The 27,058-nt window shown below is 43.3% G+C and overlaps 1 protein-coding gene across 46 annotated transcripts in view; it reads left to right on the forward strand.

The window, feature by feature from the left end:
- The window catches only part of KIF1B (kinesin family member 1B), a 182,199-nt gene that overhangs the window by 145,329 nt on the left and 9,812 nt on the right, over positions 1-27,058 (forward strand). For 22 of the 46 annotated variants that reach the window (XM_035307673.3, XM_054258754.2, XM_078330353.1 and 19 more), the window contains 8 exons: positions 1,210-1,315; positions 11,447-11,561; positions 12,499-12,632; positions 16,802-16,863; positions 20,217-20,362; positions 20,526-20,765; positions 23,332-23,403; positions 26,915-27,036. In XM_035307673.3, the coding sequence (XP_035163564.1) occupies positions 1,210-1,315; positions 11,447-11,561; positions 12,499-12,632; positions 16,802-16,863; positions 20,217-20,362; positions 20,526-20,765; positions 23,332-23,403; positions 26,915-27,036 (997 nt within the window). Of the gene's footprint in view, positions 1-1,209; positions 1,358-4,858; positions 4,886-11,446; positions 11,562-12,498; positions 12,633-16,801; positions 16,864-20,216; positions 20,363-20,525; positions 20,766-23,331; positions 23,404-26,914; positions 27,037-27,058 lie in introns of all 46 variants that reach the window. The other 24 variants (XM_035307669.3, XM_035307672.3, XM_035307688.3 and 21 more) reach the window with 2 other exon arrangements.

Raw genomic sequence — 27,058 nt, forward strand, 5'->3', positions numbered from 1 at the left:
GCCCAAAGCCTCACTGGAGGCCAAGTCCTTAACCTCTATGCAATGCTGTATCCCCTAGTGTTAATTTGAAAACAGAATGTAGGATTTTGACCAAGAAAGGGTGTAGTGGCGTGTGCCTGTAGTCCCAACTACTCAGGAGGCTGAGGCTGGTGGATTGCTTAAGCCTGAGAAGTTTTGGCCAGGCACGGTGGCTTACGCCTATAATCCCAGCACTTTGGGAGGCAGAGACGGGTGGATCACAAGATCAAGAGACAGAGACCATCCTGGTCAACAAGGTGAAACCCTGTCTCTACTAAAAATACAAAAATTAGCTGGGCATGGTGGCGCATGCCTCTAGTCCCAGCTACTCGGGAGGCTGAGGCAGGAGAATTGCTTGAACCCAGGAGACGGAGGTTGTGGTGAGCCGAGATCGCGCCATTGCACTCCAGCAACTGGGTAAAAAGAGTGAAACTCCGTCTCAAAAAAAACAAAACAAAACAAAACCCTGAAAAGTTTTAAGCAATAAAGTCAGGTTGGCCAGGTGTGGCAGCTCATGCCTGTAATCCCAGCACTTTGGGAGGCCAAGGTGGGAGGATTGCTTGAGCCCAGGAGTTCAAGACCAGCCTGAGCAACATAGTGGGGCCGCGTCTCTACAAAAAAAAAAAAAAAAAAAAAAAAAAAAAAAAAGCTAGACATGGTACTGCAGGCCTAAAGTCCCAGTTACTCAGGTGACTTAGATGGGAGGATTACTAGAACTCAGAAATTCAAGGCTTTGATAAGCTGTGATTGCACCACTGCACTTCAGCCTGAGTGACAGACCAAGACCCTGTTTCAAAAAAAAGGGCAGTCAGTCAGTGGCTTAAGAAGTTGCTATTAGGTGAGAGTAGAATGGATTGGAACAGGAGAGGTATGAATAGCAGGGAGACAGATAAATGGCTATTGCAGATTCCAGATCAGAGAGGAGGTGGCCTTTGTGAGCAGGGGAGTGATACTATAAATGAAAGTTGAGATGAATATGAGAAACTCTTTGAATGAAGAATTGACGTGGTTTCATAGTTAACTTAATGTGGGAAGTAATGGAGACAGACCATGGAGGACTCTACCGGTAGCCAAGTGACCCTTCCAGCTCCTGAACTTACACATAGATTTAAACGTCTCTTTTTGGCTTAATAAATTCATGTTTTGTTTTTAAATGTGTCCATGCTCTGTTTTCTTTATCCTTTCTTTTAGGTCGTATTAGAAATAAGCCTGAGGTGGATGAAGCTGCAGTTGATGCCATTCTCTCTCTAAATATTATTTCTGCCAAGTACCTGAAGTCTTCCCACAACTCTAGCAGGTGGGACACCCAGAGGAGTGTGAAGAGTCCACCCTTGTGGAGGTTAATTGGTACACCATTAGGTTCCTTATTCATTAATGACTCCCAGTTCAGAGAAGAAAATCTATTTCTTCAGAAATCTATTTCTTCACCTGCCTGCTGTGCTCTCCAAAAAGAAAGAAAGAAAGAATTGGAGATATTTGTATGTGATCAGTTACTCTTAAAGAATGGAAGTGATCTGTCCCATGTGAAGTATGAATAGATGTAACAAGTAATACATGAAAATTGGAAATGGGCCGAGCGTGGTGGCTCACGCCTATAATCCCAGCACTTTGGGAGGCTGAGACGGGTGGATCACGAGGTCAAGAGATCGAGACCATCCTGGTCAACAAGGTGAAACACCGTCTCTACTAAAAATACAAAAATTAGCTGGGCATGGTGGCACGTGCCTGTAGTCCCAGCTACTCGGGAGGCTGAGGCAGGAGAATTGCTTGAACCCAGGAGGCGAAGGTTGTGGTGAGCCAAGATTGCGCCATTGCACTCCAGCCTGGGTAACAAGAGTGAGACTCCATCTCAAAACAAAAAGCAAACAAAAAAAAAAAATTGGAGAATGAAAACTCAATATAGTTTCCAAGGATTTAAAAGTACAAATTAATTATTGCCAAGATTAAATGTTTTCCTGTGAAATAGTTTCTGTGGAGAGAAAGCTTTCTCTTACGCCTAAGTATCATGGAAATGTGCCCGCCAAGATAAAAATGAAGCCTCTTGTGCTTAGTCTTTGCTGCTGCTAGTATAGGCTCAATTATTCTTAGTATTCGATTTTCATTTATGCACAAAAGTGATAAATAATATGAACTCTTGTGACCACAACTGGCTGCCATACATAATAGATTTTACTTTGTCTTTCATTTTAAATGTTTCACTTACAATTCTTTTTTATAGTCAGGGGATAACAGACAATTCATAAAGTACGTAGCCATTCTACTTTTCCCTTTTAAGATTAGAACTAAACCAGTTGGGGTCCTCTTACCTCACCCAGCAAAGGAGTTCTCATTGTCTCAGAGACTCCATCTCTATATCCTAGTTATATCCTAGAGACTGGGAAACAGGAGCAGCTGCCTCTTCTAATGTGGGCTGAGCACAATGCCTTGACACCACAGAACTTCACTGTGCCTCAGTCTGCTCCTGAAAAACTGGTTTACATCCATGTTGAGAGGAGGAAGGGTAAGAATAAGACAATAGGTAGGCAGACATGGAATGAAAGGTTTGGGCCAGGATTAATTTCTTTCTGTTGTTTTCTTGTATTACAGTTTACCATAGGAAAGAGGAAAATAACAAACCTCTGTTTACTGGCAGGGGCTGTGGAGAAAGAGGGAAAGAGTGAGAGGGCATGTATGTCTGGAGAGGGGGAGTGGCAGAAATAAAGAGGGGTGCTTTGACTTTCTGTGGGCAGAATCATGAACAATACTATTTCCCTGAAGTCAGCAGTAATTCTGCATAGCTTTCTGTCTTCTGCCAATAGCTATGAAAAATGTATTGTAGATTTCTCTAAGGTACTTAGTAAAATATACAGGGAAAGATGGGCTTTGGTCGAAATACTGGTTATTCTAAGTTTGCCTCCATTAGAGTAACTTTGAGAATTCCTTTAATTCATGCCCCAAAACAGGTCAGGTGCTACAAGAAATGAATTTGGTTTTGTTAGAAGCACCTTATCTTGTGAGAGTGAGTTAATCAAAAAAGGCTGAAGTCAAGAATAATAAAAAGATATACACCTTAAACATCTCTGTTCTAGGCTGGACGAGCGAGGTGGCTCATGCTTGTAATGCCAGCACTTTGGGAGGCCAAGGCGGGTGGATCACCTGAGGTCAGGAGTTCGAGACCAGCCTGGCCAACATGGTGAAACCCCATCTCTACTAAAAATACAAAATTAGCCAGACACGTGGGCGCACGCCTGTAATCCCAGCTACTCAGGAGGCTGAGGCAGGAGAATCGCTTGAACCCAGGGGGTGTAAGTTGCAGTGAGTGGAGATTGTGCCATTGACTCCAACCTGGGCAACAAGAGTGAAACTCTGTCTAAAAAAACAAAAAATTTCTGTTCTAATTTAAACTATACAAATCTACATTAATTTATTAAGCTTTTGCTGGAAGGCCATGGCCTTTCCTTTTTTTTTCAAGAGACGATGTCTCGCTATATTGCCCAGGCTGGAGTCCAGTGGCTATTTACAAGCGAGATCCCGCTACTGATCAGCACAGGAGTTTTGACCTGCTGCATTTCCGACCTGGACTGGTTTACCCTTCCTTAGGCCACCTGGTGGTCCCCCACTCCTGGGAGGTCACCATATTGATGCTGAACTTAGTGTGGACACCCGATTGGCATAGCGTGCTACAGCCCAGAACTCCTGCACTCAAGTGATCCTCCCACCTCAGCCTCCCAAGTAGCTGGGACTACAGGCACGCGCCACCATGCCTAGTGGACTTTTCTTTAATTATAAGTTCATTTACTGGAATTCTGATTGTCTCCCTTGCAAAACCACATCCATAATTCATCATCTATGACTTTAGTTTGAAGGAGCAACAATTAGAAACCTATGTTGATCCTGTGCTGTCGGAATATTAAAAAAAAAAAAGAATTAGAAACCTATGAAGAAAATCTAAGTTCAAAATCCTTTAAACTTTGTATCATTTATTAACATTTTATCATTTTCCTTTTTTACATTTATCTCACCCAACCTTAACTATTTCTAAACAACTCATCATCAGACCTTTTGAAAACATTCAACTTAGTTTTCACAGAAACAAAAATTATTTATGTTTTCTTATTTCATTGATTTGCCTAATGTTTAATGAAGTTAGACAATAATAAGTACAACAGATTTGGGACCAGATACTGCTGACATTTGATAAGCATGCAGCTTAACTCTTTGGAGTGAAGTGTCTGGACATATGAGACATCTTTGTAGTTTAGAATGTTCAAGGAGAACCAGGCAACAATCTGTATATTTTAGGGATATGTAGAACATAGGTTAATATGACCATTAAGTGGCAAAATGGAGTTTGGTTAAGAGAACTTTCGTTCTGTTTGTCTAAGGTTTAGTGTTTAAAATTGAACTTACTTCCAGTTTGGGTATATAATGTGTGTTTCTTAGAGGGCTTTTAAAATATATTGATAGTGGAACATAATTGACAAGGGACCATTATTCCTTTTCTTGCCAGCCCTACATTTATGTTAAGGAATTGACTTGGTTTTCCCTTAATTCCCCAGCAACTTCATATTATTCTCAATACCAAGTCACTACCAAAAGGGGTATTGATGGTGGTGATCTCCACTTTCCCATCTATGTCCAGCATTTTCCTTAGTTGAAAGTCTCAGGAGAGGGACCCATGTCATTGTAAGTCCTCTATCAAATTGTGTTCCATGGAATTCTCTGTTAATTGTCTGTCCACTTGAATTCACTTTGCTTATCAGCAAATTTGTCTTTTTTTAATATATTTTTTTTCTGATTCAGTCTATTTGTTTTGTTTTGTTTTGCTGCACTAACAAAAGCCTTTTCTATGTTTTTGCAGGCTCTTTCTTGATAAGGATATTCCTAGGTATTTTCAGTTTGCTTTTTTGCACATAAAGGTTCTAGTTTATCAGAATGCTTTATGTCTTATGTTGCTTTGATGGCTGTTTTAATGTTGTGGTTCCCTCCCCATGTAAACGTACTGTACCTAGGATAGAGTAGATCCTGTTCTATACCCTAAGAAGCACATAGCTTCTTCAGTGATTTTTCAGGTTTGAAATTATTTTCTCCATTTATGAAACTTGTCAGTTTTATTCTTATGTCATTTCAAATTTTCCTCTTCTACATTACAAAGTAGAATATTTCTCCCTTCATTTCATACAGAATCTCAGGTTTTGTTTCTGTTCCCCTCTTTGCTCTCTGCCAAAAGCTTGACAGGTTTATTGCTTTATAAAGTCTGTTGCAGCCTTTGCAAAATGGTTCGCTTTCTGCTCTGTTTTGTCCCGTGCAGTAATAGAGACAAATTTGGCTATTTGGATAGTTGCATCTGTAAGAAATATTTTATATATTATTTTTAACATTTATCTTTGTCCTGTCAGGACTGCTTGTTTTTTCTGTTTATTTTCTTCTTTTGGAACAGAAAAAGTCCTGGTTTGGTATTAAAGGAAGTTTGTTTGTTTGTTTGTTTTAATCTGTTTCTCATTTAGGGAAGAAAATTGAAGGAAGTGATACATAGGAATATAACCTAAAATGTTAAAAATGCATAAACATTTATATATTTGACTGATGTTACTGATGTAATGATTTTATACCTTAATCTGGACTCCATTCAGTTTACATTTCAGAGATTCTCCTAATGAACTCAAGAGGGTTCATCAGATGTGACCATAATGTAAGAAGTTGGTTTCGGTTTTGTTTTCTTGAGACGGGGTCTTGCTGTGTTGCCCAGGCTAGAGTGTAGTAGCTATACCTGCAGATGGTTTAAATATATATATATATATATATATATATATATATTATATTTGTATATTATATATATAAATACTATATTTGTATATTATATATATATTATATATATATATATGTGCGGCTGGACGCAGTGGCTCATGCCTGTAATCCCAACACTGGGAGACCAAGGTGGGCAGATCACGAGGTCAAGAGATCAAGACCATCCTGGTCAACATGGTGAAACCCGTCTCTATTAAAAATACAAAACTTAGCTGGGTGTTGTGGCACACCTGTAGTCCCAGCTGCTCGGGAGGCTAAAGCAGGAGAATCATCTGAACCCAGGAGGCAGAGGTTGCAGTGAGCTGAGATCATGCCATGGCACTCCAGCCTGGGAAACAGAGTGAGATTCTGTCTCAAAAGTAAATAAATAAATAAAATAAAGTGCAGTAGAATGATCATAGCTCACTGCAACCTTGAATTCCTAGGCTCAAGCAGTCCTCCCATGTCAGCCTCCTAAATAGCTGGGATGGCAGGCACATGCCACCATGCCCAGCTGATTTGATTTTTTTTTTTTTTTGAATGGGGTCTCGCTGTATTGCCCAAGCTGGCCTCAAACTCCTCACCTCAAGTGATCTTCCCACTTTGATCTCCCAAAGTGCTGGGATTACAGGTGTGAGCTACCATGAGTGACCAGAAGTTGGCTTTTAATTGTTCATAAATAATAAATTCAGGCCAGGTGCCATGACTCACACCTGTAATCCCACCACTTTGGGAGGTCAGGGCAGGCGGATCACGAGGTCAAGAGATGGAGACCATCCTGGCCAACATGGTGAAACCCCATCTTTACTAAAAATACAAAAATTATCTGGGTATGGTGGGGTACACCTATAGTCCCAGCTAGTCGGGAGGCTGAGGCAGGATAATCATGAACCTGGGAGGTGGAGGTTGCAGTGAGCCACGATCATGCCACTGCAGTCCAGCCTGGTGACAGAGTGAGATTTCATCTCAAATAATAATAAATTCAAAGGAATATATCCTGCAAAGTAGTCACCTTGAAACCTGTTTTTCCTCTGATGCTGCTGCTGTTCAGAACATCTTGAGAAATCCATTTGGAATTACTTTTCACCACCTTAGGAGGCATACAGGAAAATATGTCTTGGGATTCAGCCCTGTTTATAATCCTAAATTCTATTGCCAGATTGATTAAGTTGACATTTCTCCCCAGTCTTGGTTGTATTTCTTACAACCATTTCTCAAGAATTGCCACTGGCTGGGTGCAGTGGCTCACACCTATAATACTAGCACTTTGGGAGGCCAGGGTAAGAAGATTACTTGAGCCCAAGAGTTCAAGACCTGTCTGGGCAATGTAGAACTTGTCTCTACAGAAAAAAAAAATTTAGCCAGGTGTAATGGCTTGTACCTATATTCCCAGCTACTCCAGAGGCTGAGGTGGGAAGATCACTTGAGCCTAGGAGTTAGAGGCTGCAGTGAGCTGTAATTGTACCAGTGCACTCCAGTCTGAGCAACAGAGCAAGATCCTGTCTCTAAAACTTAAATTTAAAGCCAGGCGCAGTGGGTCATGCCTGTAATCCTAGCACTTTGGGAGACCGAGGTGGGTGCATCACCTGAGGTTGGGAGTTTGAGACCAGCCTGACCAACATGAAGAAACCTTGTCTCTGTTAAAAATACAAAAAAATTAGCCAGGCATGGTGATGCATGCCTGTAATCCCAGCTACTTGGGAGGCTGAGTTAGGAGAGTCGCTTGAACCCAGGAGGTGGAGGTTGTGGTCAGCTGAGATCGTGCCATTGTACTCCATCCTGGGCAATAAGAGTGAAACTGTCTCAAAAAAAAATTAAATTTAAAAAGCCAGGCACAGTGGCTCACACCTGTAATCTCAGCACTTTGGAAGGCCAAGGCGGGCAGATCACCTGCAGTAAGGAGTTCAAGACCAGCCTGGCCAACATGGTGAAAGCCCATCTCTACTAAAAATACAAAAATTAGCCGGGCTTGGTGGTGGACGCCTGTAATCCCAGCTACTTGGGAGTCTGAGGCAGGAGAATCACTTGAACTTGAGAGGCAGAGGTTGCAGTGAGCCAAGATCGTGCCACTGGGCAACAAGAGCAAGACTTCATTTCAAATAAATTAATTAATTAAATAATGTTTAAAAATAAATTGCCACCTTTGGTGGATATTCCAACAGAACTTGCTGCAGCAAGTACAAAGCAAGAAAAGGGAACTTTTTTTTTTTTGACAAAAGAAAAGAAAGAAAAACTTTTTTCCCCAATACAGGAAGACTTTAGTGGAGTGAAAATTTCCTTTTTGTTAACCAGGTTTCTGCCAGTGAAATTTCCTCTTTACATTAAGTGAAAGCTTGGTCTGAAACCAGAAATGTGAAGAGGCTTTTTTAGACAAGTTCAAAACATCTGCCTCAGTCGAAAGAATCAGCGTCATGAAACCTCAGCAGTGATCTTGGGAGATGCCACGTTATGGTTTGGAACTTAGTGAAGGCAGCAGTGATAGAAATTTCTGTCATATATCACAAAAGTCATAAATGCCCTCTAAGAAGAGGGGTTTATTTCACTTTAGCACAGATGTATCCAGCGTCTGAAATGGAACAAATAAGCCCCATCCATTCTAGGTACCTTGATAAAAACAGGGATGCAATAAAAGAGCAGATCTCAGGAGACTGAGACAGAATTGCTTGAGCCTGTGAGGCGGAGGTTGCAGTGAGCCTAAATTGCACCACTGTACACCATCCTGTACAACAAGAGTGAAACTCTGTCTCAAAAAAAAAAAAAAAAGCAGATCTCATGGTGATAGAATCACTTCTCAAGTGGCTTCTGCTGAAGTAGTGGTTATTGTCACCCAATATTAGAATATACCTCTAGAAAGGCCTTCATTGTCCATCATTTCTGTTGCTGTTTGGGTCACTTGGTAGCTTTGTCTTTGTCTTCTTAGTTGTTTTATATCTTCTGTCTTTGTAGAGAATTTTCTTGACCCACACTCACTGTCTCAAAGGCTAGACATTTGAGAGTATTAAGTACTTGAAGAAGACTTAGCTCTAGAAGCAGCCACAACATTAGATGATCAGACCTCATACGCTGGCACTTGGAAGATGCGGTGTGGTCATGGGGTTCAGTTTCAAAAATAAATTGTTCTCTCTGTTGATCGTTTCTGGAGGAAGAAACATGGGGATGTGTTAAGAGGGAGGATATGCCAGCTACTTACCATAGGAAGTCTAGAAAAGGCAGCTCTAGTGAGGTCACCATTTGAAAAGGACTAAGAAGGAATGTATTGGCCAGAAAAGAGTGTGCACAGACTCTTCTAGGTGAATCAGGTGAGCTGTGTTTTATCTGCAGAGAATGAGTGGTGTCGGGACAGACAAGGCATCTTCCCTTCTACTTATCATAGGGGTCTGAGAAGGGAAACATAGGGTAGAATCTGGAATCAATCTGTAATGCTGCTTTTAAACTAAGTGCAGTATTTCAGATTAGACTTGCTGAACTGGAAGAATTCATGTCAATTAGAGTTTATAGTGTTTTACCAGCAGAAAAAAACAGTATTAGAGCAACAACCAAAAAAAAAAACCAGATTATGGGTATCTATTACATTAAGTTTCCATTTGTTATAGAAATATAAGATTGATTTTTCTCTTTTATCGTATTCTTTTTTTTTCTTTTTATACTTTAAGTCTGGGGTACATGTGCAGAACATGCAGGTTTGTTACATAGGTATACATGTGCTGTGGCAGTTTGCTGTATCTGTCACCCCATCATCTACATTAGGTATTTCTCCTAATGCTATCCCTCCCTTACCCCCAACAAGACTGATTTTTCAAATGGCTTAAAAAAAAAAAAGGCTAACAAAAGGTATTTGGCTGGCTCTAGTGTTAAAAATGTATTCTCTTTTACTGAAACATCAGTTAAGAATAACCTTTTGGACCTGGTGCAGTGGCTTATGGCTGTAATCCCAGTACTTTGGGAGGCTGAGGCGGGCAGATCATGAGGTCAGGAGTTTGAGACTAGCCTGGCCAACGTGGTGAAACCCTCTCTTCTAAAAATACAAAAAATTAGCCAGGCATGGTGGTACACACTTATAGTCCCAGCTACTTGGGAGGCTGAGGCAGGAGAATTGCTGGAACAGCAGGCGGAGGTTGCAGTGAGCTGAGATCATGCCACTGCACTTCAGCCTGAGTGACAGAGCAACACTCCATCTCAAAAAAAAAAAAAAAAAAAACATTGCTGGGCATCGGGGCTCACGTCTATAATCCTAACACTTTGGAAGGCCAAGGTAGGCAGATCACCTGAGGTCGGGAGTTCGAGACCAGCCTGACCAACATGGAGAAAGCCTGTCTCTACTAAAAACACAAAATTAGCCAGGGGGTGCGGGGGGCAGTGGTGACACCTGTCTGTAATCCCAGCTACTCAGAAGGTTGACACAAGTGAATCACTTGTACCTGGGAGGCAGAGGTTGCAGTGAGCCAAGATTGCGCCATTGCACTCCAGCCTGGGCAACAAGAGCAAAACTCTGTCTCAAAAGAAAAAAACTTGTTCTTTTATTTCAAGTAAGGCTGTCCTAGGTGGTGGTTCACACCTATAATCTAAGCACTTTGGGAGGTCAAGGCGGGTGGATCTCTTGAGGTCAGGAGTTCAAGACCAACCTGGCCAACATGACGAAGCCCCATCTATGCTAAAAATACAAAAAATAGTTGGGTGTAGTGGTGTGCCTATAATCCCAGCTACTCGGGAGGCTGAGGCAGGAGAATGGCTTGAACCCAGGAGGCGGAGGTTGCAGTGAGCCGAGATTGCGCCACCGCACTCCAGCCTGGGTGACAGAGTGAAACTCCATCTCAAAAATAAATAAATAAAATAAGGATCTCTATACTTAAATTCTTCTACCCAGTTTCTACCATTAATCCCCTCAGGTAAATTTGTGACATTTCTGAAGCCCAGCAGCACTGGATTGATTGATGGTTAGCCCTCTTGTGATGTGAAGATTGAAGCTGACAAATTACTGAGCATTCACTTCCTGGTCTCATCATTAACCAACAAGGGAGCATACTTAGTCTTTCTTTCCTGTTTCAGTTTCTGTCCACACTCACTTATCTATTTCATCTTAATCCCTTTGGTTGACCTTACTATTTTTATGTTTGTAGGCAGAGGCAGGCTTGTCAAAACAAAATTTAAAAAAGCACAACTGGCCAGGTCCAGTGGCTCTCATACCTGTAATCCCAACGCTTTGGGAGATTGAGGTGGGCGGATTACCTGAGGTCAGGAGTTAAAGACCAGTCTGGGCAACATGCTGAAACCCTGTCTCTACTAAAAATGCAAAAATTAGTCAGGTGTGGTGTGTGCCTGTAATCCCAGATGCTTGGAAGGCTGAGGCAGGAGAATCACTTGAATCTGGGAAGCAGAGGTTGCAGTGATCCAAGATCACGCCACTGCACTCCAGCGTAGGCAACAAAGCACAATTCCGTCTCAAAAACAAAAAAGGCACAACTAAGTGTTCCTTAATCATGGGTGAGGTTGGGGGCAAGATGATGGGGATCTATCTTTTCCTCCTAAGAAATAAGAGTTCCTTTCTGTTATTAGAGTTTGATAAATTGAAAGTGTCAGTTGGTACTGATTGACAGTGGCAGTACCTGGGCTGAGGTGACTTTAGCTTCTTTTGGATGATTCCCTCTTATCTTTCTGACTTTAGGACCTTCTACCGCTTTGAGGCTGTGTGGGACAGCTCTCTACATAACTCCCTTCTTCTGAACCGAGTGACTCCCTATGGAGAAAAGATCTACATGACCTTGTCGGCCTACCTAGAGGTGAGGAGATTGGAACTTCAGTTGATGAGAACAGCCAGCCCTGAACGGTGTGCAGGTTATAGCAGGAAGTGCTCAGCAAAGATTCCACTTGTTTGTCCTCTTTCTTCCTCCACATCCTTAAGTTTTTTATTTTATTATACTTTGCTGACTCTTCTGATTGTATTAGATTCTATTCCTGGGTTCTGTTTACTCAAAAAACTACATGACTGTCATTCCAACTTCATCGTAAGTAGCTTAATCACCATTCTTTGAAGAATGTGTGATTTTTAAGAAAATTTCACCTCTTGTTTTTGTAGTTATGGACAGAGTGGCCCAGGCCCAGGAGCCAGCCTGTTTGAGTTCAAATCCCTGTGCTGCCACTTTTTTTTTTTTTTTTGAGACGGAGTTTCGCTCTTGTTACCCAGGCTGGAGTGCAATGGCGCAATCCCGGCTCATTGCACCCTCCGCCTCCTGGGTTCAGGCAATTCTCTTCCCTCAGCTTCCCGAGTAGCTGGGACCACAGGCACGCGCCACCGTGCCCAGCTAATTTTTTTTGTATTTTTAGTAGAGACGGGGTTTCACCAGGTTGACCATGATGGTCTCGATCTCCTGACCTCGTGATCCGCCCGCCTCGGCCTCCCAAAGTGCTGGGATTACAGGCTTGAGCCACCGCGCCTGGCCTGCTGCCACTTATTTCCTATATGTCCTTGGAGAAACTCTCTTTGTCTCACCTATCAAACAACGGAAACAACACTTACCTCAGATAAAAATAAATGCATCTGTAAGGAGTACTACCTACTCTTGCACATATTATCTACTAGGTGGCTGTCGAAATAATTGGTGGAGCTGAAATCCATCAGTTCCCACAACTGGGACTAGCTTTTTAAATGTTTGTGTATAGCCTCTGGTCACAGTACTTTGCCTGCCCTTCATCAGCACCTACCCTGTCTGCTTTCAGCTGGATCATTGTATCCAGCCAGCTGTCATCACCAAGGATGTATGCATGGTCTTCTACTCCCGAGATGCCAAGATCTCACCACCCCGCTCTCTGCGTAGCCTCTTTGGCAGTGGCTACTCAAAGTCACCAGACTCGTAAGTTTTTGACACAAGTTAGCTTCCAGTTTGTTTCTTCAGTACAACAGAATCATCAGTCCTTAAGTATTCTCAGCTTACTGTCTCACAGTTTACAGTTTATAAACCATTTTTGTAACTGACACCTGGAATGTACTGATTTGCATGCTGACATTTAATAAAATGTTAATGGATGGATGAATTATGAAGGAAGGAGGGAATATTATATTGTGAATATCTCAAACAATTTTACAAAGACTATCCTTTTAAATATCATCATTTCTAACATTACCATTGAAATTTGCTTCTTTTTAAGATTTGTTATGCTTTTTTTTTTTTTTTTTTTTTTTGAGATGCAGTTTTGCTCTTGTTGCCCAGTCTGGAGTGCAATGGTGTGATCTTGGCTCACCGCAACCTCCACCTCCCAGTTTAAAACGATTCTCCTGCCTAAGCCTCCCAAGTAGCTGGGATTACAGGCATGTGCCACCATGCCCAGCTAATTTTGTATTTTTAGTAGAGATGGGATTTATCTATGTTGGTCAGGCTGGTCTCAAACTCCCAACCTCAGATGATCCACCCACTTCAGCCTCCCAAAGTGCTGGCATTACAGGCATGAGCCACCATACCCAGCTTGTTATGCATATTTAAGGCATGCAAACTGTCTCAAGAATAATATAGTGAAGGCCAAGCACAGTGGCTCATGTCAGTAATCCCAGCACGTTGGGAGTCCGAGGATGGAGGATTGCTTGAGCCTAGGAGTTTGAGACCAGCCTGGGCAACATAGTGAGACCCCATCTCTACAGAAAATTAAAAAATTAGGCAGATGTGGTGGTGCATGCCTGTAGTCCCAGCTACTCAGGAGGCTGGGTGACACAGTGAGACCCTGTCTCAAAATGAATGAAGGAAGGAAGGAAAAAAAGAAAAACAGAAAGAAAGATACAGTGAGTAGCTGTGTATCGCAACCCAGCTTAAAAAATAAAATAAGTTGTTATAGCAATAGAAAATGGACTTACGACAAAAAATAAAATAAGTATTACTAATACAAAAGAAGGTATTATACCCCCAGCTAGGCGCAGTGGCTCACACCTGTAATCCCAGCACTTTGGGAGGCCAAGGCAGGTGGATCACCTGACGTCAGGAGTTTGAGACCAGCCTGGCCAACATGATGAAACCCCTTCTCTACTAAAAATAGAAAATTAGCTGGGGGTGGTGGCATGCACCTGTAAGCAGGAGGCTGAGGCAGGAGAATTGCTTGAACCCCAGAGGTAGAGGTTGCAGTGAGCCGAGATTGCATCATTGCACTCCAGTCTGGGCAAAAAGAGTGAAACTCCGTCTCAAAAAAAAAAACCTGGTCACAGTAGCTCACGCCTGTAATCCCAGCACTTGGGAGGCTGAGGTGGGTGGATCACAAGGTCAGGAGTTCAAGACCAACCTGGCCAAGATGGTGAAACCCCGTCTCTACTAAAAATATAAAAATTAGCCGGGTGTGGTGGCTCAAGCCTATAATCACAGCACTTTGGGAGGCCGAGGTGGGTAGATCACGAGGTCAAGAGATCGAGACCATCCTGGTCAACATGGTGAAACCTCGTCTCTACTAAAAATGCAAAAAATTATCTGGGCATGGTGGCGCATACCTGTAATCCCAGGTACTCAGGAGGCGGAGGTTGCAGTGAGCGGAGATCGCTCCATTGCACTCCAGCCTGGGTAACGAGTGAAACTCCGTCTCAAAAAAAAAAAAATATATATATATATATATATAAAGTAGCCGAACATAGTGGCATGTGCCTGTAATCCCAGCTACTCAGGAGGCTGAGGCAGAGAATTTGAACCTGGGAGGTGAAGGTTGCAGTGAGCCGAGATTGCATCACTGCACTCCAGACTGGGCAACAGAGTGAGACTCCGTCTTAAAAAAAAAAAAAAGGTATTGTACCTCTTACTATTCACAGCCCCCAGAAGTTGTTGATTATCATTTCATTCTAGTCATTGTTTCCCTCATATCTTCTCTCTTAAAGTAAGAAAAGATAAATTTTTAGTTCTAAATTTTGTACTTTATCATTCAGTTTTATTCACCCTATTAAAATAACAGTGTTTAAAAGATTGAGATGAGGTAGGGTGTGTGGTGGCTTATGCCTGTAATCTCAGCACTTTTTTTTTTTTTTTTTTTTTGAGACAGGGTCTCCCTCTATTGCCCAGATAGAGTTCAGTGGTACAATCTCAGTTTACTACATTCTCTACCTCGTGGTACAATCTCAGTTTACTACAATCTCTACCTCGCAGGTTCAAGTGATTCTCCTGCCTCAGCCTTCAGGGTAGCTGGGACTAAAGGCACATGCCACCGTACTTGGCTAATTTTTTTGTTTGTTTTTTTTTTTTTTTGAGACGGAGTTTCATTCTTGTTGCCCAGGCTGGAGTGCAATGATGCAATCTTGGCTAAGTGCAACCTTTGCCTCCTGGGCTCAACCGATTTCCCCTGCCTCAGCCTCTCAAATAGCTGGGATTACAGGTGCACGCCACCATGCCCAGCTAATTTTTGTATTTTTTTTTTTTTGAGATGAAGTTTCGCTCTTGTTACCCAGGCTGGAGTGCAAAGGCGCAATCTTGGCTCACCACAACCTCCACCTCCTGGGTTCAGGCAATTCTCCTGCCTCAGCATCCTGAGTAGCTGGGATTACAGGCACCTGCCATGATGCCCAGCTAATTTTTTGTATTTTTAGTAGAGACGGGGTTTCACCATGTTGACCAGGATGGTCTCTAATTCTTGACCTTGTTGATCCACCCGCCTCGGCCTCCCAAAGTGCTGGGATTACAGGAGTGAGCCACCGCGCCCAGCCAATTTTTGTATTTTTAGTAGAAACAGGTTTTCACCATGTTGGCCAAGCTGGTCTTGAACTACTGACCTCAGGTGAGCCACCTGCCTCAGCCTCCCAAAGTGCTGGGATTACAGGCATGAGCTACCACGCCCGGCTAATTTTTTGTATTTTTAGTAGAGACAGGGTTTCACTATGTTGGCCAGGCTGGTCTCAAATACCTGACCTCGTGATCCACCTGCCTCGGCCTCCCAAAGTGCTGGGATTACAGGCGTGAGCCACTGCGTTCAGCCATCTCAGCACTTTTTGATGCCAAGGTGGAAGGATCACTTGAGGCCAGGAATTCAAGACCAACCTGGGCAACATATTGAGACCCTGTCTGTACAAAATTTAAAAATTAGCTGGGAATGGTTATGTATGCCTCAAGTCCCAACTACTCAGGAAGCTGAGACAGGAGGATCACTTGAGTCCAAGAGTTTGAATCTGCAGTGAGCTGTGATTGTACCACTGCACTCCAGCCTGTGTGACACAGGGAAACCCTATCTCTAAAAAATATATAAAATTGAGATAAAAGCAGGCTTCTCTAGGAAGAGGTATAACACTTAAGTTCAAAATGGGAAAAGAGCAGTGACAAATAAGAAATGTCTATAATTGGCCAGGCATGGTGGCTCATGCCTGTAATCCCAGCACTTTGGAAGGCAGGTGGATCATAAGGTCAGGAGTTCGAGACCAGCCTCACCAACATGGTGAAACCCCATCTCTACTAAAAATACAAAAATTAGCCAGGTGTGGTGGCATGGGCCTGTAATCCCAGCTACTCAGGAAGGTGAGGCAGGAGAATTACTTGAACCCGGGACTCGGAGGTAGCAGTGAACCAAGATCATGCCACTGGACTCCAGCCTAGGCAACAGAATGAGACTACATCTGAAAAAAAAAATAAAGAAAAAAGGAAATGTCTGTAATTATATTTAAGGATGGGTTGCAGTCCCTGCAGAGAAGACACTATTTTTTTTTTTTTGGAGTTGGAGTTTCGTTGTTACCCAGGCTGGAGTGCAATGGCGTGATCTCAGCTCACCTCAACCTCCGCCTCCTGGGTTCAAGCAATTCTCCTGCCTCGGCCTCCCAAGTAGCTGGGACTACAGGTGCACACCACCATGCCCAGCTAATTTTTGTATTTTTAGTAGAGACGGGGTTTCACCATGTTGACTAGGATAGTCTTGATCTCTTGACCTCGTGATCCACCCGCCTCGGCCTCCCAAACTGCTGGGATTATAGGTGTGAGCCAGCACACCCCGCGAGAAGATACTATTTTAAGTAGCAATTCAGATTTTCCTGTTGTTGTGCTGTAAGAGATTAAGCAATTGTTGTATTTTCTTCAAATAGGAATCGAGTCACTGGCATTTATGAACTCAGCTTATGCAAAATGGCAGACACAGGTAGTCCAGGTAAGCTCTTGTGGATCGAGGATGTTATATTTATCTTTGTGTATGTTGAAAGTATACTGTATTTAGGCCAGGCACAGTGGCACACATCTGTAATCTCAGCACTTTGAGAGTCCAAGGCAGGCAGATCAAGTGAGGTCAGGAGTTGGAGACCAGCCTGGCCAACATGGTGAAACCCTATCTCTATTAAAAATACAAAAATTAGCTGGGCATGGTGGCATGTACCTGTAATATTAGCTACTTGGGAGGCCAAGGCAGGAGAATTGCTTGAACCCAGGAAGTGAAACTCTATCTTAAAAAAAAAAAAAAAAGCCTAAAACCTAAATAAAAAATAAAGTATACTATATTTAAAAACTGGAGAGTCTACCCAAGTAGGATAGATATAAAACCTTTTAGAAACCATGTGTGTTTTACAAGCCAGTTTAGTTGAACAGGGATGTGTTAGGAGTTAGCTTTTTCAGAGTTGCAATGGTGTTTGGTTTATGATGTGCATTTGTATTAAAATTGTATCAAAATATCACTAGGCTATGAGTAAAATTTGAGTTAAAAAATTTGGCCGGGCATGGTGAGCCACACCTGTAATCCCAGAACTTTGGGAGGTCAATCAAGGTGGGTGGATCATGAGGTCAGGAAATTGAGACCATCCTGGCTAAAACGATGAAACCCCGTCTCTATTAAAAATACGAAAATTAGCTGGGCACTGTGGGTCACGCCTATAATACCAGCACTTTGGGAGATTGAGGTTGGTGGATCACAAGGTCAGGAGTCCAAACCAGTCTGACCAATATGGTGAAACCCCATTTCTACTAAAAATACATAAATTAGCCGGGCATGGCACACCTGTAGTCTCAGCTACCCAGGAGGGTGACGCAGAAGAGTTGCACGAACCAGGGAGGTGGAGGTTGCAGTGCAGCCTGGACAACAGACCAAGACTCCATCTCAAAAAAAAAAAAAAAAAAAAAATTTATATGAATTTGATTTAGAAAACTTCATAACCATTTCTCTCCCCACTTTAGCCCAAAGATGACTCAGCAGTATAACTTCACAGATGTTAACAGACTGGAATTTGAATTTCCCATGTTTTAGAAAGTCAAATTATTGGCCAGGCATGGTAGCTCACACCTGTGGTCTCAGCACTTTGGAAGGCCGAAGCATGTGGATCACCTGAGGTCAGGAGTTCAAGACCAGTTTTAAAATCTCTTCTCTACCAAAAATAGAAAAATTAGCTGGGCGTGCTGGTGCGCATCTGTAATCCCAGCTTCTCAGGAGTCTGAGGCAGGAGAATTGCTTGAACCCAGGAATTGGAGGTGGTGGCTCACGCCTATAATCCTAGCGCTTTGGGAGGCCAAGACAGGCAGATCACAAGGTCGGGAGTTTGAGATCAGCCTGGCCAACATGGTGAAACCCCGTTTCTACTAAAAATAGAAAAACTTAGCTGGATGTGGTGGCAGGCGCCTATAATCCCAGCTACTCGGGAGGCTGAGGCAGGAGAATCGCTTGAACCCGGGAGGCGGAGGTTGCAGTGAGCTGAGACCCCACTATTGCACTCTAGCCTGGGTGACAGAGCTAGACTCTGTCTCAAAAAAAAAAAAAAGGTCAAATTACTAAGTCAGATTTGTTCTGTATTGTTTTTAATGTGTTTTTAAACCGCTGTTGTTCCTTCCTCTAGCTAGGCGGACTTAAGCAGCACTTAGCATTTCTATGTTTGTAAACTGAAACATGAACAAAAGTTAAGATTTTCTAGTAGCATTTGATTAATATGAGTTTGAATCATTTTAGAGAATATACATGGAAAACAAGTCAGGGCCCTCAGGTAAAACTTAGATAAGTAAAGAAGACTTTGACTATGAATACAAGTAGCAGCTAATTATTATACTATCCAGATAGTTCCTTGAGAAATTCTTTAAATTAATATAAATTTATATATTTAATATGTAAAACCAACATAATACTAAAAATAATTAACAGGAAATAATAGAGGCTAAAGCTCTCTGTCATTTGTCAGCCACTGAACCACTAAGAGAGAGTGTGTGTGTGTGTGTGTGTGTGTTTGTGTGTGTTCCCTTCCTTCTTTTTTCAAATTTTTATTTTTAGGTACAGGATCTCACTGTTGCCCAGGTTGGAGTGCTATGGAGTGATCATATAACTGCAGCATCCGACTTCTAGGCTCAGGCAATCTTCCTGTCTCAGCCTCCTAAGTAGCTGGAACTACAGCCACATGCAACTACACCTGGCTAATTTTTTTTTTTTTTTTTTTTTGAGATGGAGTCCCGCACTGTTGCCCGGGCTGGAGTGCAGTGGCGCAATCTTGGCTCACTGCCACCTCTGCCTCGCATATTCAGGTGATTCTCCAGCCTCAGCCTCCCAAGTAGCTGGGATTATAAGTGCCTGCCACCACGCCCGGCTAATTTTTTGTATTTTTAGTAGAGACAGGGTTTCACTCTTTTGGCCAGGCTGGTCTTGAACTGGACCTAGTGATCCACCCATTTCAGCCTCTCAAAGTGTTAGGATTACAGGTGTGAGCCATCGTGTCCAGCCCACCTGGCTAATTTTTTAATTTTTGGTAGAGACAGGGCCTCATTATATTGCCCAAACTGGTCTTGAACTCCTGGGCTCAAGTAGTTCTTCCAGCTTGGCCTCCCAGAGTGCTGAGATTACAGCATGACCTACTATGTCTGGCCTTCCCCACTTCTTTCATCTAGGTATTTGCAATCATAGTGTATAGACTGGTTTTTTTTTTTTTTGAGATGGAATCTCGCTCTGTCACCCAGGCTGGAGTGCAGTGACGCCATCTTAGCTCACTACAACCTCTACCTCCCAGGTTCAAGCAATTCTCCTGCCTCAGGCTCCCGAATAGCTGCAATTACAGGCACCTGCCACAACACACCTGGCTAATTTTTTATTTTTAGTAGAGATGGGGTTTCACCATGTTGGCCAGGCTGGTCTCCAACTCCTGACCTCAGGTGATCTGCCAGCCTCAGCCTTTCAAAGTGCTGGGATTACAGGCATGAGCCATTGTGTGTGGCCCCATAATGTGTAGACTATTACAGACTATTTAATATCTTTACATTTTCACCTAACTTTTTCTTTTTCTTTTTGCTCACCTGCATCTGTCTTGATCGAGTTACATATCTATCATTTTCTTCAATTGCATTCCATTCTTCATAATTATCAAAGAATGTCAAACTCAGTGTTTCAAATAAGTTCAGAGAATTCCTTCGGTATTTAAACAAATTTTATATATCTTGAGAACAAACTGCCTTAGTTTGCCATGTGTAAGAATTATTAATTTGTTTTGGCCTAAACTTGGAATTGAATTTTTTTCTGAAACAAAAACTTGTCTCCTCTTGTCTTAGGCATGCAGAGAAGGAGAAGAAAAGTCTTAGATACATCAGTGGCATATGTGCGGGGAGAAGAGAACTTAGCGGGCTGGCGGCCCCGTGGAGACAGCCTTATCCTTGAGCACCAGTGGGAGCTGGAGAAGCTGGAGCTCCTACATGAGGTATGCAGGGGCAGGGTTGCTCAAATGCAAGAACTGTGGGACAAGATTGCCAAAGTATCAGTCTTCCTCCCTGCTGCTCTGTGTGATCATAGCTTTTCACTTTTCTCTCCTTACATCTTAACGAGCTTTGTGTTTGCTAAAACAGTAGAATTGATCTTCTCAGGTGGAAAAAACCCGCCACTTCTTGCTGCTACGTGAGAGACTTGGTGACAGCATTCCTAAATCCCTGAGCGACTCGTTATCCCCCAGCCTCAGCAGTGGAACCCTCAGCACCTCCACCAGCATCTCCTCTCAGATCTCAACCACCACCTTTGAAAGTGCCATCACACCCAGTGAGAGCAGTGGCTATGATTCAGCAGACATTGAAAGCCTGGTGGACCGAGAGAAAGAGCTGGCTACCAAGGTGTGAATCCCTTTGTCTTTGCTGAGCATCTTCCCATCATCAGGCTTCACAAACTAGCCTCTCAGTTTATTCATTTTCAAAACCTTTGTTTGAGAGCCTCTGTTTTAAGGCCTGAGATAATACTGTGAATGTAGAAATAAAAAGTAAGACACAGAGTTCCTACCCTTGACAAGTTTACAGGGGTCAGGCACAGTGCCTCATGCCTGTTATTCCAGCACTTTGGGAAGCTGAAGCAAAGCAATTGCTTAAGCCCAGGAGTTCAAGACCAGCCTGGTCTAACATAGTGAGACCTTGTCTCTACAACAGTAAAAATTAGGCCTGCCGTGGTGGCTAATGCCTGTGATCCCCGCACTTTGTGGGGCTGAGGCAGACAGATTACCTGAGATCTAGAGTTTGAGACCAGCCTGACCAACGTGGTGAATCCTCGTCTACGCTAAAAGTACAAAAATTAGCTGGGCGTGGTGGCAGGCACCTGTATTCTATTCCCAGATACTCAGGAGACTGAGGCAGGAGAATTGCGTGAACTCAGGAGGTGGAGGTTGCAGTTGAGCTGAGATAGCTCCACTGCACTCCAGCCTGAGCAACAGAGTGAGACTCCATCTCAAAAAGTAAAATAACAAAAATTTTAAAAATTAAAAAATATAAAGGCTTACAGAATAGCAGGTCACAAGCATATAATAGAGGTGTGTATTTCAAATGCTATGCGAATCAGAGGAGAAGCCTCTGTAGTCGGGGGGGCTGATGACCTGACTTTGGACGTATGTACAGGAGGGAGGCAGTGGTGTCCTGAATGATTAGTCTTCGGGAATGGAAAAGGAGGTGTGGAGTGAAGAATCCAGTATACTGCACTGCAGAGTTTAGCGTGGATATTGGGAGCAACGGAGAAATATTTTATTTTATTTTATTATTATTTGTTTTTGAGATGGAGTTTTGTTGTTGTTACCCAGACTGGAGTGCAATGGCATAATCTCGGCTCACCGCAACCTCCGCCTTTTGGGTTCAAGCAATTCTCCTGCCTCAGCCTCTCGAGTAGCTGGGACTACAGGCACGCACCACCATGCCCAGCTAATTTTTGTATTTTTAGTAGAGACGGGGTTTCACCTTGTTGACCAGGATGGTCTCAATCTCTTGACCTTGTGATCCACCGGTCTCGGCCTCCCAAAGTGCTGGGATTATAGGCGTGAGCCACCGCGCCCGGCCTTGGAGAAATATTTTAAACAGGTATTTGTGTTTTAGAAAGATTTATCTGGCAGAAATAAAGAAAATGGGTTGATGGTGAAGAAATATGCTGAGGAAGGGAGAGAAGGAAGAATTTTTTTTTTTAGACAGTCTTGCTTTGTCACCCAGGCTGGAGTGCAGTGGCCTGATCTTGGGTCACCATAACCGCCACTTCCTGGGCTCAAGTGATTCTCTTGCCTCAGCCGCCTGAATAGCTGGGATTACAGGTGAATGCCACCTTGCCCAGCTAATTTTTGTATTTTTAGTAGAGACAGGGTTTCACCATGTTGGTCAGGCCCATCTCGAACTCCTGACCCTGTGATCCGCCTGCCTTAGTCTCCCAAAGTGCTGGGATTACAGGAGTGAGCCTCCGCGCCCAGCCAAAGAATTCTTTATTATGGTAATCTACTGAGAAAAGATAAAAGCTTTTTTTTTTTTTTTTTTTTGAGATGGAGTCTTGCTCCCATCGCTCAGGCTGGAGTACAGTGGTGCGATGCAACTGCCACCTCCCAGGTTCAAGCGATTCTCCTTCCTCAGCCTCCCAAGTAGTTGGAATTACAGGCATGTGCTACCATGCCCAGCTAATTTTTGTATTTTTAGTACAGACAGGGTTTTGCCATGTTGGCCAGGCTGGTCTTGAACTCCTGGCCTCAGGTAATCCAACCAACTCAGCCTCCCAAAGTGCTAGGATTACAGGTGAGAACCACCATGCCTGGACAGATAAAAGCTTTTTATAGAAGGCAAAGGTGGCCGGGTGCTATGGCTCACACCTATAATCCCAGCACTTTGGGAGGCTGAAGTGGGCGGATCACAAAGTCAAGAGATGGAGACCTTCCTGGCCAACATGGTGAAACTCCGTCTCTGCTAAAAATGCAAAAATTGTCTGGGTGTGGTGGTACATACCTGTAGTCCCAGCTACTGGGAGGCTGAGGCAGGAGAATCCCTTGAACTCTGGAGGTGGAGGTTGCAGTGAGCCAAGATCACACCACTATAGTCCAGCCTGGTGACAGAATGAGAGTCCATCTCAAAAAAAAAAAAAAGAAAAGAAAAAGCAGAGGTATATGGGATGAGGAGGAAGGGGAATCTGGCTGAAGTCTTCTCCAGGGCTTCATTTAGTCATTGAGTTTTTGTTTTTGTTTTGTTTTACATTTACTGGTTTATTAGAAAGGATAGTACAAAGGAGATCAATGGACAGAAGATGGACAAATACATAGGGAGGGGAGATGTGGAGCTTCCATGCCCTCTCTGGGAACCCAGCCCTTCAGGAGCCTCCACGTGTTCAGCTATCCAGAGGCTCCTGGCTGTTGACATTTTATGTTCAGTTTGCACTTCTCTTTCTCTTCTTTAGTGCCTGCAACTTCTCACCCACACTTTCAACAGAGAATTCAGCCAGGTGCACAGTAGCATCAGTGACTGTAAGGTAAGCACATTAAAGCTGTAATTTTTAGCCAGTGTGTTGATAACTAATTTCTCCATAGCAACCCAGATTACCTATTCCTGGTTTATGCTGGTTTTCCGCAGCTGGACACATGGGCATAGCATTGTATTTCAAAATGTATGACATACTGCGCTGGTATTCATTCTGATTTTCTAATTTCTAATTCTGACTTCTAAAGATAAAAGTATTCCTTTGTGTCTCTTAGAGTGATTAGAAGATGGGAAACATTTTGGCTTTTTCATGAATCCTTTGGAGGAGACTATTCCATAGGGAAGTAGTATGTTATTCTATGCCAGGGTACAAAGAAACCCTGAGGTTCTTGGTGGCATAAATTTGTATTGACTTTGACAAAGGGTGAGGTTAAACACTTCAGAATAGTTCTATGTCATTTACTCAATTCTAGTCAGCTTGACCTTGAATGTTCCAAACTCATTCCTGCCTGGTGTCTTTGGACACCTACTATTTCTTTGCCTGGAATTGCCTTTCTCCAGGTATTCCCGTGGTTGGCTCCCTTACCTCTTTTTCTTTCTTTCTTTCCTTCTTTCTTTCTTTCTTTCTTTCTTTCTTTCTTTCTTTCTTTCTTTCTTTCTTTCTTTCTTTCTCTCTCTCTCTCTCTCTCTTTCTTTTTCTTTCTTTCTTTCTTTTTCTTTCTTTTCTTTTCTTTTCTTTCTTTCCTTTTTCTTTCTTTCTTTCCTTTCTTTCTTTCTTTCTTTCTGACGGAGTTTCGCTCTTGTTACCCACGCTGGAGTGCAATGGCGCGATCTCGGCTCACCGCAACTTCCACCTTCTGGGTTCAAGCAATTCTCCTGCCTCAGCCTCCTGAGTAGCTGGGACTACAGGTGCACACCATCATGCCCAGCTAATTTTTGTATTTTTAGTAGAGATGGGGTTTCACCATGTTGACCAGGATGGTCTGGATCTCTTGACCTTGTGATCCACCCACCTTGGCCTCCCAAAGTGCTGGGATTATAGGCGTGAGCCACCGCGCCTGGCCTCTTTTTTTTTTTTTGAGACAGAGTTTTGCTTTTGCTCTGTTGCCAAGGCCGGAGTAGAATGATGCAGTCTTGGCTCACTGCAATCTCCTAGGCTCAAGTGATTCTCCTCCCAAGTAGCTGGGATTACAGGCATGCACCACCATGCCCAGCCAATTTTTGTATTTTTAGTACAGGTAAAATACACCATGTTGGCCAGGCTCGTCTTGAACTCTGACTTCAGGTGATCCACCCACCTCGGCCTCCCAAAGCGCTGGGCTTACAGGTGTGAGCTACCATACCCAGCCTCTCTTTTGTTTTTCTACTCCATTACCACCTCCTGTGAGTGGATTCTGTTAACCACTGGATAATAAATCTGACAGCTCTCTGAAATTTTCTACTACCCACCTCTCTTTTCCTGCTTTTTTTTTTTTCTATAGCACTAATTACTACCTAATGCTTTTTTCTTTTCTTTTTTTGGAGACCGAGTCTTGCTCTGTCGCTTAGGCTGGAGTGCAGTGGCACAATCTCAGCTCACTGCAACCTCCGCCTCCTGGGTTCAAGCGATTCTCTTGCCTCAGCCTTTCAAGTAGCTGGGACTACAGGTGCATGCCACCACGCCTGGCTCATTTTTTGTATTTTTAGTAGAGACAGGGTTTCACCGTGTTAGCCAGGATGGTCTCTCATCTCCTGACCTTGTGATCTGCCTGCCTCGGCCTCCCAAAGTGCTGGGATCACAGGTGTGAGCCACTGCACCTGGCCTATGTGATGCTTTTTAAAGTGTTTGTTGAGTGGTTTACTGTCTGTCTTAAGCTCCAGGGAAGTAGATATTCTGCCATGTTATTAGAACATTGCCTGGTATGTGGAAGGTACTCCACTTACATACATAAAGTTACTTAATTCAGGGGCTGGGTGTGATGGCTCGTACCTGTAATCCTAGCACTTTGGGAGGCCAAGATGAGAGGATCACTTGAGGCCAGTAGGTTGATACCAGCCTGGACAATATAGCAATACCCTATCTCTACAAAACATTTTGAAAAATTAGCCAGATGTGGTGGCACACACCTATAGTTCTAGCTGTCCAGGAGACCAAGGCAGGATTGCCTGAGCTCAGGAGTTTGAGGCTGTAGTGAGATATGATTGTGCCATTGCACCCCAGCCTGGGCAACAGAGTATTTTTTTGTCTCTTAATAATAATGGGCTGGGCACGGTGGCTCACCTGTAATCTCAGGTAGATCACCTGAGGTCTGGAGTTCGAGACCAGCCTAACTAACATGGTGAAACCCCATCTCTACTAAAAATACAAAATTAGCCAGATGTAGTGGTGCATGCCTGTAATCTCAGCTGCTCAGGAGGCTGAGGCAGGAGAATCACTTGAACCTGGGAGGCAGAGGTTGCAGTGAGCACTCCAGCCTGGACAGCAAGAGCAAAACTCCGTCTCAAAAATAATAATAATGCGGCTGGGTGCAGTGGCTGACACCTGTAATCCCAGAACTTTGGGAGGCTGAGGCGAGTGGATCACTTGAGGTCAGGAGTTTGAGACCAGCCTGGCCAACATAGAGTGAAACACTGTTTCTACTAAAAAATACAAAAATTAGCTGGACATGGTGGTGCATGCCTATAGTCCCAGCTACCTGGGAAGCTGAGGCAGGAGAATTTCTTGAAACCAGGAGGTGGAGGTTGCAATGAGCTGAGATAGTGCCACTGCACTCCAGCATCAGCGGCAGAGTGAGACTCTATCTCTCAAAATAATAAAGCAGGAGAGGCCTGTCACGGTGGCTCACATCTGTAATCTTGCCAGTTTGTGAGGTCAAGGTCGATGTATCCCTTGAGGCCAAGACTTCAAGACCAACCTGGGCAACATGTCAAAACCCCATCCCCACAAAAAATACAAAAATTAGTTGGGCATGGTGGTGTGTACCTGTGGTCCCAGCTACTCAGGAAGCTGAGATGGGAGGATCACTTGAGTCCTGGAGGTAAAGGCTATAGTGAGCCAACATCATACCACCTCACTCTAGCCTGGTAGACACAGCAAGCCCTTATCTTGAAAAAGAAAATAATAGTAATAATAATGCAGGAGGGCAGTCGGAATATAAAAAACCTTGCCTCTTTTATAAATGTCTGGATTCTTAGTGTGGCACTTAGGCCATAAAGCATTTGTAGACTTGTTTTCTTTCTGTTTAAAAAAATTTTTCACCGGTTGTGGTGATACACACTTGTAGTCCCAGCTACTCAGGAAGCACAAGAGGATCGCTTGAGCCCAGGATTTGGAGGCTGCAGAAAGCTAGATTGCATCACTGCACTCCAGCCTAAGCAACAGAACAAGGCCTTGTCTCTTAAAATTTTGTCTATGTATTTATTTATTGAGAAATAATCATTGTACACATAGGCTTGTTTCCTTAAATGACCTTTTGAAACAAGGTGTATCAAAGCAAGGCTCTGGTTGTTGAAACTCCCTATTTTTATTGTAGAGGCAGCTTTTTTCAGCTGAGTGTAACTTGTAGTGTTCGGTTTGCTTCCAGTTGTCTGATATCTCTCCAATTGGACGGGATCCCTCCGAGTCCAGTTTCAGCAGTGCCACCCTTACCCCCTCCTCCACCTGCCCCTCTCTGGTAGACTCTAGAAGCAACTCTCTGGATCAGAAGTAAGTACCCAGATTTCACTGA

The sequence above is a fragment of the Callithrix jacchus genome, chromosome 7 (genome assembly GCF_049354715.1).
Source record: "Callithrix jacchus isolate 240 chromosome 7, calJac240_pri, whole genome shotgun sequence".
NCBI lineage: Eukaryota > Metazoa > Chordata > Mammalia > Primates > Cebidae > Callithrix > Callithrix jacchus.